Below are 10,000 nucleotides of genomic sequence, written 5' to 3'. Positions count from 1 at the left end.
CCTTGTTCATTAAACTTCCTCCTTTAAACAGTTTGGACATGAACTGTGTCGGACACAGAAAAGGCTTAAATCCCACTGCAGACCTGGTCCTTGAACGCACCAGTGGAACTAAAGCTCTGTTGTTCGTCCTCTGACTCGGGTCAGAGTTAGCGCGGCACGCTAACAACAGCACACACACACACACACACACACATAACCCGGGTCAGACGGTCCCTGTGCTACTACCTGTGGTAGGTGCCCCTGGTGTGCAGAACCTCCTCCTCTGGTCCTCAGTTCCTGGTCCTGGTCCTGGTCCGGGTCCGGGTTGTTCCACCTGTTGCATTTCCTGAAACTTCCCTCAGATCAGTCAGACCAGAGCCATGGAAACACGGTTAACACACACAGGATCACGTGGTTCATGGAAGCCTCAGGTACTGATGGGATGTCCCAGTCTGTTTACTGACTGCATTTATTACCTCCGCCAAGGAGGTTCTGTTTTTACAGGCGTCTGTGTGTCTGTCTGTGTGCAAGATAACTCAAAAAGTTTTGGACGGATTTGGATGAACATTTTCAGTAAATGTTGATTCTGGCACAAGGAACAAATGATTAAATTTTGGTGGTGATGGGGGGATGGGGGGGGGGGGGGGGGGGCACTCATCTGCCTTGGCGGAGGTCTGTGCTCTCTGAGTGCTTTTCTAGTTTCAGTTTGTGATTGGATTCTGAATCAATTCAGTTGATTCACAAATTCATGTTTTTTTTTAATCAAATTTAGATATCACCTAGAGGATTGTAGAGCTGGAGTTAGCAGATCAGCACAAATACAAATTAAAGCCGCAAGCAGCATCTAAAGGCCCTCACCACGGGCACGTCCAGTAAAAGTATGTCCATCGTTCAGCAGGTGGCGCTCTAGCACCAACTTTTATGTCTTCTGATGAATGGGTGTAGGCCTGGGAGATTGGCAGTTGACTCAAATTTGAGGCAAATCAGTGTTTGTATGTCCGAACTGAACAAATTTTTGTATAAGTAAAGTAAAGTAAAAATAAAGTAAATTTTTGTATATGTCTGTAGGGGGTGCTATGCAGCTGAAATTAAATTTCTTCCAATTGAATGGGTGTAGGCCTGCGATATGTACCACTGAGTCAAATTTGAGCCAAATCGGTGTTCGTATGTTCGAACTGAAGCAATTTTAATAAAAAAAAAAAAAAAACTTGTAGGGGGTGCTGTAGTGCGAAATTTCAGGGTTTTTTTGACAAATGGCTGTAGGGCTGGGAGACAGATGTCTGAGTCAAATTTGAGCCAAATGGGTGTTTGTATGTCCAAGCTGAAGCAATTTTTGTAATGGTAAATTTTCAAAGAAACTTTGCACAGTTTGCGACATCGTCATACAAAAACAGTGACACCGATCCCAAAAGTTCAGCTAACTTTTGATGCCCCACTCCTCTAGATACTGTACACTGATTTGGAGCTCATTTGGCCAAACGCCCAAAGAGGAGATAGTTAAAATACGACGTCAGTAAAAACGCTGACTCAGCAGTTTCAGTTCAGTGTCCATGTCATGTACACGTTCTTAAATGTGTGGGCGTGTCCATGTCATGTCCGTGTTCTTAAATGTGTGGGCGTGTCCATGTCATGTACTCGTTCTTAAATGTGTGGGCGTGTCCATGTCATGTACACGTTCTTAAATGTGTGGGCGTGTCCATGTCATGTACACGTTCTTAAATGTGTGGGCGTGTCCATGTCATGTCCGTGTTCTTAAATGTGTGGGCGTGTCCATGTCATGTACTCGTTCTTAAATGTGTGGGCGTGTCCATGTCATGTACACGTTCTTAAATGTGTGGGCGTGTCCATGTCATGTCCGTGTTCTTAAATGTGTGGGCGTGTCCATGTCATGTACTCGTTCTTAAATGTGTGGGCGTGTCCATGTCATGTACACGTTCTTAAATGTGTGGGCGTGTCCATGTCATGTACACGTTCTTAAATGTGTGGGCGTGTCCCTGTCATGTCCGTGTTCTTAAATGTGTGGGCGTGTCCATGTCATGTACTCGTTCTTAAATGTGTGGGCGTGTCCATGTCATGTACACGTTCTTAAATGTGTGGGCGTGTCCATGTCATGTACACGTTCTTAAATGTGTGGGCGTGTCCATGTCATGTACGTGTTCTTAAATGTGTGGGCGTGTCCATGTCATGTCCGCGTTCTTAAATGTGTGGGCGTGTCCATGTCATGTCCGCGTTCTTAAATGTGTGGGCGTGTCCATGTCATGTCCGCGTTCTTAAATGTGTGGGCGTGTCCATGTCATGTACACGTTCTTAAATGTGTGGGCGTGTCCATGTCATGTACACGTTCTTAAATGTGTGGGCGTGTCCATGTCATGTACGTGTTCTTAAATGTGTGGGCGTGTCCATGTCATGTCCGTGTTCTTAAATGTGTGGGCGTGTCCATGTCATGTCCGTGTTCTTAAATGTGTGGGCGTGTCCATGTCATGTCCGTGTTCTTAAATGTGTGGGCGTGTCCATGTCATGTCCGCGTTCTTAAAGGTGTGGGCGTGTCCATGTCATGTACACGTTCTTAAATGTGTGGGCGTGTCCATGTCATGTACACTTTCTTAAAGGTGTGAGCGTGTCCATGTCATGTACACGTTCTTAAATGTGTGGGCGTGTCCATGTCATGTACGTGTTCTTAAATGTGTGGGCGTGTCCATGTCATGTAATCGTTCTTAAATGTGTGGGCGTGTCCATGTCATGTCCGTGTTCTTAAATGTGTGGGCGTGTCCATGTCATGTAATCGTTCTTAAAGGTGTGGGCGTGTCCATGTCATGTCCGTGTTCTTAAATGTGTGGGCGTGTCCATGTCATGTCCGCGTTCTTAAAGGTGTGGGCGTGTCCATGTCATGTACACGTTCTTAAATGTGTGGGCGTGTCCATGTCATGTCCGTGTTCTTAAATGCGTGGGCGTGTCCATGTCATGTCCGCGTTCTTAAAGGTGTGGGCGTATCCATGTCATGTACACGTTCTTAAATGTGTGGGCGTGTCCATGTCATGTCCGCGTTCTTAAAGGTGTGGGCGTATCCATGTCATGTACACGTTCTTAAATGTGTGGGCGTGTCCATGTCATGTCCGCGTTCTTAAAGGTGTGGGCGTGTCCATGTCATGTACACGTTCTTAAATGTGTGGGCGTGTCCATGTCATGTACGTGTTCTTAAATGTGTGGGCGTGTCCATGTCATGTAATCGTTCTTAAATGTGTGGGCGTGTCCATGTCATGTCCGTGTTCTTAAATGTGTGGGCGTGTCCATGTCATGTAATCGTTCTTAAATGTGTGGGCGTGTCCATGTCATGTACGTGTTCTTAAATGTGTGGGTGTGTCCATGTCATGTACGTGTTCTTAAATGTGTGGGCGTGTCCATGTCATGTCCGTGTTCTTAAATGTGTGGGCGTGTCCATGTCATGTACGTGTTCTTAAATGTGTGGGCGTGTCCATGTCATGTACGTGTTCTTAAATGTGTGGGCGTGTCCATGTCATGTAATCGTTCTTAAATGTGTGGGCGTGTCCATGTCATGTCCGTGTTCTTAAATGTGTGGGCGTGTCCATGTCATGTCCGTGTTCTTAAAGGTGTGGGCGTGTCCATGTCATGTAATCGTTCTTAAATGTGTGGGCGTGTCCATGTCATGTCCGTGTTCTTAAATGTGTGGGCGTGTCCATGTCATGTACACGTTCTTAAATGTGTGGGCGTGTCCATGTCATGTACGTGTTCTTAAATGTGTGGGCGTGTCCATGTCATGTAATCGTTCTTAAATGTGTGGGCGTGTCCATGTCATGTCCGTGTTCTTAAATGTGTGGGCGTGTCCATGTCATGTAATCGTTCTTAAATGTGTGGGCGTGTCCATGTCATGTACTCGTTCTTAAATGTGTGGGCGTGTCCATGTCATGTACACGTTCTTAAATGTGTGGGCGTGTCCATGTCATGTCCGTGTTCTTAAATGTGTGGGCGTGTCCATGTCATGTCCGTGTTCTTAAATGTGTGGGCGTGTCCATGTCATGTCCGTGTTCTTAAAGGTGTGGGCGTGTCCATGTCATGTCCGCGTTCTTAAATGTGTGGGCGTGACCATGTCATGTCCGCGTTCTTAAATGTGTGGGCGTGTCCATGTCATGTACGCGTTCTTAAATGTGTGGGCGTGTCCATGTCATGTACCCGTTCTTAAATGTGTGGGCGTGTCCATGTCATGTACGTGTTCTTAAATGTGTGGGCGTGTCCATGTCATGTCCGTGTTCTTAAATGTGTGGGCGTGTCCATGTCATGTACGTGTTCTTAAATGTGTGGGCGTGTCCATGTCATGTACACGTTCTTAAATGTGTGGGCGTGTCCATGTCATGTACACGTTCTTAAATGTGTGGGCGTGTCCATGTCATGTAATCGTTCTTAAATGTGTGGGCGTGTCCATGTCATGTCCGTGTTCTTAAATGTATGGGCGTGTCCATGTCATGTCCGTATTCTTAAATGTGTGGGCGTGTCCATGTCATGTAATCGTTCTTAAATGTGTGGGCGTGTCCATGTCATGTCCGTGTTCTTAAATGTGTGGGCGTGTCCATGTCATGTCCGTGTTCTTAAATGTGTGGGCGTGTCCATGTCATGTCCGCGTTCTTAAAGGTGTGGGCGTGTCCATGTCATGTACACGTTCTTAAATGTGTGGGCGTGTCCATGTCATGTCCGTGTTCTTAAATGCGTGGGCGTGTCCATGTCATGTCCACGTTCTTAAATGTGTGGGCGTGTCCATGTCATGTCCGTGTTCTTAAATGCGTGGGCGTGTCCATGTCATGTCATGTACACGTTCTTAAATGTGTGGGCGTGTCCATGTCATGTACACGTTCTTAAATGTGTGGGCGTGTCAATGTCATGTCCACGTTCTTAAATGTGTGGGCGTGTCCATGTCATGTCCGCGTTCTTAAATGTGTGGGCGTGTCCATGTCATGTACACGTTCTTAAATGTGTGGGCGTGTCCATGTCATGTCCGTGTTCTTAAATGTGTGGGCGTGTCCATGTCATGTACACATTCTTAAATGCGTGGGCATGTCCATGTCATGTACACGTTCTTAAATGTGTGGGCGTGTCCATGTCATGTACACATTCTTAAATGCGTGGGCGTGTCCATGTCATGTCCACGTTCTTAAATGCGTGGGCGTGTCCATGTCATGTCCACGTTCTTAAATGCGTGGGCGTGTCCATGTCATGTTTCTTAAATGTGTGGGCGTGTCCATGTCATGTCCATGTTCTTAAATGCGTGGGCGTGTCCATGTCATGTACGTGTTCTTAAATGTGTGGGCGTGTCCATGTCATGTCCGTGTTCTTAAATGTGTGGGCGTGTCCATGTCATGTACGTGTTCTTAAAGGTGTGGGCGTGTCCATGTCATGTACACGTTCTTAAATGTGTGGGCGTGTCCATGTCATGTACGTGTTCTTAAATGTGTGGGCGTGTCCATGTCATGTCCGTGTTCTTAAAGGTGTGGGCGTGTCCATGTCATGTCCGTGTTCTTAAAGGTGTGGGCGTGTCCATGTCATGTCCGTGTTCTTAAATGCGTGGGCGTGTCCATGTCATGTCCACGTTCTTAAATGCGTGGGCGTGTCCATGTCATGTCCACGTTCTTAAATGCGTGGGCGTGTCCATGTCATGTCCACGTTCTTAAATGTGTGGGCGTGTCCATGTCATGTCCACGTTCTTAAATGTGTGGGCGTGTCCATGTCATGTCCGTGTTCTTAAATGTGTGGGCGTGTCCATGTCATGTACACATTCTTAAATGCGTGGGCGTGTCCATGTCATGTCCACGTTCTTAAATGCGTGGGCGTGTCCATGTCATGTCCACGTTCTTAAATGCGTGGGCGTGTCCATGTCATGTCCACGTTCTTAAATGCGTGGGCGTGTCCATGTCATGTTTCTTAAATGTGTGGGCGTGTCCATGTCATGTCCGTGTTCTTAAATGCGTGGGCGTGTCCATGTCATGTACGTGTTCTTAAATGTGTGGGCGTGTCCATGTCATGTCCGTGTTCTTAAATGTGTGGGCGTGTCCATGTCATGTCCGTGTTCTTAAATGTGTGGGCGTGTCCATGTCATGTACACATTCTTAAATGTGTGGGCGTGTCCATGTCATGTCCGTGTTCTTAAATGCGTGGGCGTGTCCATGTCATGTCCATGTTCTTAAATGCGTGGGCATGTCCATGTCATGTCCGTGTTCTTAAATGTGTGGGCGTGTCCATGTCATGTACGTGTTCTTAAATGCGTGGGCATGTCCATGTCATGTACACGTTCTTAAATGTGTGGGCGTGTCCATGTCATGTCCGTGTTCTTAAATGTGTGGGCGTGTCCATGTCATGTACACATTCTTAAATGCGTGGGCGTGTCCATGTCATGTCCACGTTCTTAAATGCGTGGGCGTGTCCATGTCATGTCCACGTTCTTAAATGCGTGGGCGTGTCCATGTCATGTCCACGTTCTTAAATGCGTGGGCGTGTCCATGTCATGTTTCTTAAATGTGTGGGCGTGTCCATGTCATGTCCGTGTTCTTAAATGCGTGGGCGTGTCCATGTCATGTACGTGTTCTTAAATGTGTGGGCGTGTCCATGTCATGTCCGTGTTCTTAAATGTGTGGGCGTGTCCATGTCATGTACACGTTCTTAAATGTGTGGGCGTGTCCATGTCATGTACGTGTTCTTAAATGTGTGGGCGTGTCCATGTCATGTCCGTGTTCTTAAAGGTGTGGGCGTGTCCATGTCATGTCCGTGTTCTTAAAGGTGTGGGCGTGTCCATGTCATGTCCGTGTTCTTAAATGCGTGGGCGTGTCCATGTCATGTCCACGTTCTTAAATGCGTGGGCGTGTCCATGTCATGTCCGTGTTCTTAAATGTGTGGGCGTGTCCATGTCATGTCCACGTTCTTAAATGTGTGGGCGTGTCCATGTCATGTCCGTGTTCTTAAATGTGTGGGCGTGTCCATGTCATGTACACATTCTTAAATGCGTGGGCGTGTCCATGTCATGTCCACGTTCTTAAATGCGTGGGCGTGTCCATGTCATGTCCACGTTCTTAAATGCGTGGGCGTGTCCATGTCATGTCCACGTTCTTAAATGCGTGGGCGTGTCCATGTCATGTTTCTTAAATGTGTGGGCGTGTCCATGTCATGTCCGTGTTCTTAAATGCGTGGGCGTGTCCATGTCATGTACGTGTTCTTAAATGTGTGGGCGTGTCCATGTCATGTCCGTGTTCTTAAATGTGTGGGCGTGTCCATGTCATGTACGTGTTCTTAAATGTGTGGGCGTGTCCATGTCATGTCCGTGTTCTTAAAGGTGTGGGCGTGTCCATGTCATGTCCACGTTCTTAAATGTGTGGGCGTGTCCATGTCATGTACGTGTTCTTAAATGTGTGGGCGTGTCCATGTCATGTCCGTGTTCTTAAATGCGTGGGCGTGTCCATGTCATGTCCGTGTTCTTAAATGTGTGGGCGTGTCCATGTCATGTCCGCGTTCTTAAATGTGTGGGCGTGTCCATGTCATGTCCGTGTTCTTAAAGGTGTGGGCGTGTCCATGTCATGTCCGTGTTCTTAAAGGTGTGGGCGTGTCCATGTCATGTCCGTGTTCTTCAAGGTGTGGGCGTGTCCATGTCATGTCCGTGTTCTTAAAGGTGTGGGCGTGTCCATGTCATGTCCGTGTTCTTAAAGGTGTGGGCGTGTCCATGTCATGTCCGTGTTCTTCAAGGTGTGGGCGTGTCCATGTCATGTCCGTGTTCTTAAAGGTGTGGGCGTGTCCATGTCATGTACGTGTTCTTAAATGTGTGGGCGTGTCCATGTCATGTCCGTGTTCTTAAAGGTGTGGGCGTGTCCATGTCATGTCCACGTTCTTAAATGTGTGGGCGTGTCCATGTCATGTCCGTGTTCTTAAAGGTGTGGGCGTGTCCATGTCATGTCCGTGTTCTTAAAGGTGTGGGCGTGTCCATGTCATGTCCGTGTTCTTAAAGGTGTGGGCGTGTCCATGTCATGTCCGTGTTCTTCAAGGTGTGGGCGTGTCCATGTCATGTCCGTGTTCTTAAAGGTGTGCCTGTGGTGAATGTGAATGTGTGTGTGAGTGGGGACAGTGGAGAAAGGCGACCACGTCCCTGGTGCTTTGGTGTCCATGCGCCCACTGCAGACTCAACAGGCCCTGCGCCGGCTTTACTCGGCTCAGGTGAATGAATGTGTTCAGAAAAAAACAGACTCAATGTTTAGAGTTATTGGCCCCGCCTCCAGAACCCGGAAACAGCTCCACCATGTTTTCCAGTGGGTTAGTCTGTGGAAGTGTTGTAACTCAGTTCTGTGTACCACTCTGGTCTGAGCTAAATGGATTTACTGTCAGATTTACAGAGCTGCTTCCAGGTCCTGTTTGGGCTCCGCTACACACACACACACACATTCCAAACCTGTGTTCTGTCTTTGAAGACGAGTTCCAAAACAGCAGCGGCTGAAATGAACACCTACAGTTCATGATAATCAGGTCAATCTGACAAACGGCACCACTCAGGTGTCTGTACATAAGGCCTTTGTATTTAATTAAACTGTTATTGATAATTAACAGTAGAAAGATGAAACACTGAACAGAAATAATCATCACATATAAACTCCACTACTGATATTAACAATACACAGGTAAATGTATGGTGGATGAAAATCTGTGGAATAACCTACAACCTGAACTTCTTTTTTTTTTTTTTTTTTTTTTAATTTTTCCAACTTTATTGATCAAAATCTGGTCATTCATTCAAACGAATTCCATAGAAAAAGACGTTTTTTTTCAGACTGAGCAACAGCATTAAACTTATCTGAAACAGTATTTGTAAAGAACATTATACATATAAAAATTAACAAAAAATAATAAAAATAAAATAAAACTAGAAGCACTCGGAGAGCGCAGACCTCCGCCAAGGCTGATCAGTGGCCCCCCTGTGGGCCCCCCCACCCCCAATCACCACCAAAATGTAATCATTTCTTCCTTATCCCATTTCCAACAAACCCTGAAAATTTCATCCAAATCTGTCCATAACTTTTTGAGTTATGTTGCACACTAACGGACAGACAAACAAACAGACAGATGGACAAACAAACCCTGGCAAAAACATAACCTCCTTGGCGGAGGTAATAAAGGCAGAGGTCTAATCAGGTATCAATACATTCAAATTTTCATAAACAATCATGGACACACAGCACCTTTTTTTTTTTCCCCAACTTTATTAATCAAAATCTGGTCATACAGTCAAACAAATTCCATAGAAGAAGACTGTTTTATCAGACTGAGCAACAACATTAAACTTATCTGAAACAGTATTTGTACAGAACATTATACATATAAAAAGAAAAGAAAAGAAAAACATTAAAAATAAATAAAATAAATAAATAGGTATCAATACATTCAAATTTAATAAACAATTATGGGCACACAACACTGGATTAAACCACACCGACCCCTTATTTCAACAGGAGCCCGTTCACGACATTTTACGACAGTTTGGATTCCGCTACGACCAGAGCCGTGTTTAGGTACAACGTGGGCTTGTTTACACTTTGTTCCGTCACAGGCGGATTTGTCCCGCTAATGTAGAGCCGTCAGTCCGCAGAAGTCCGCTGGAAACTGGTCTGTGTGTCTGCGGGAAGAAATGGGGAAGCCGAAGAAAAAGAGTAAGAGTGGAACAAAAGTTTAAAATGTTTGTAATGGACGCAGGATACAGTTAGCTCCATGCTAATGCTAACAAGTCTACGGCGCCGGCGACTCAAACCGGTGTAAACTAACTATTCTAACAGTGTTAGTCAGATATTTACCTTAAAATTATTCAGCCCATTTCAGATGAGGACAGTCATAAGTTAAAGTTCTGGTTATTAATTAAACTAAGGGGGTAAACTGGAGTGTTTAAAGTGTCTGACATCAGTCATACATGAGGAATAGAAACCCACTGTTAGAGAAGATACAGCTGGGGCCGATTTAAAATATACGTTTATTAAATTATACATATGTT

General features: G+C 45.9%; 1 protein-coding gene and 1 long non-coding RNA gene across 2 annotated transcripts in view; one reads left to right on the top strand and one right to left on the bottom strand.

Moving 5' to 3' along the window:
* Positions 1-336, bottom strand: part of LOC115415750 (uncharacterized) — a 1,268-nt gene extending 932 nt beyond the window's left edge. The window contains exon 1 of the long non-coding RNA XR_003934867.1: positions 226-336. This is a non-coding gene — a long non-coding RNA (uncharacterized LOC115415750). The remainder of the gene's footprint in view (positions 1-225) is intronic.
* A 9,165-nt stretch (positions 337-9,501) lies between these two features.
* elp3 (elongator acetyltransferase complex subunit 3) overlaps positions 9,502-10,000 on the top strand; it is a 49,325-nt gene continuing 48,826 nt past the window's right edge. The window contains exon 1 of the mRNA XM_030129390.1: positions 9,502-9,665. Within this exon, the coding sequence (XP_029985250.1) occupies positions 9,644-9,665 (22 nt within the window). The 5' untranslated portion in view covers positions 9,502-9,643. The remainder of the gene's footprint in view (positions 9,666-10,000) is intronic.

This window comes from Sphaeramia orbicularis, unplaced genomic scaffold (genome assembly GCF_902148855.1).
Source record: "Sphaeramia orbicularis unplaced genomic scaffold, fSphaOr1.1, whole genome shotgun sequence".
Taxonomy (NCBI): Eukaryota; Metazoa; Chordata; class Actinopteri; order Kurtiformes; family Apogonidae; genus Sphaeramia; species Sphaeramia orbicularis.
The sequence above is the reverse complement of the archived record's forward strand: the minus strand, read 5'-3'. Positions and strand labels throughout refer to the sequence as shown.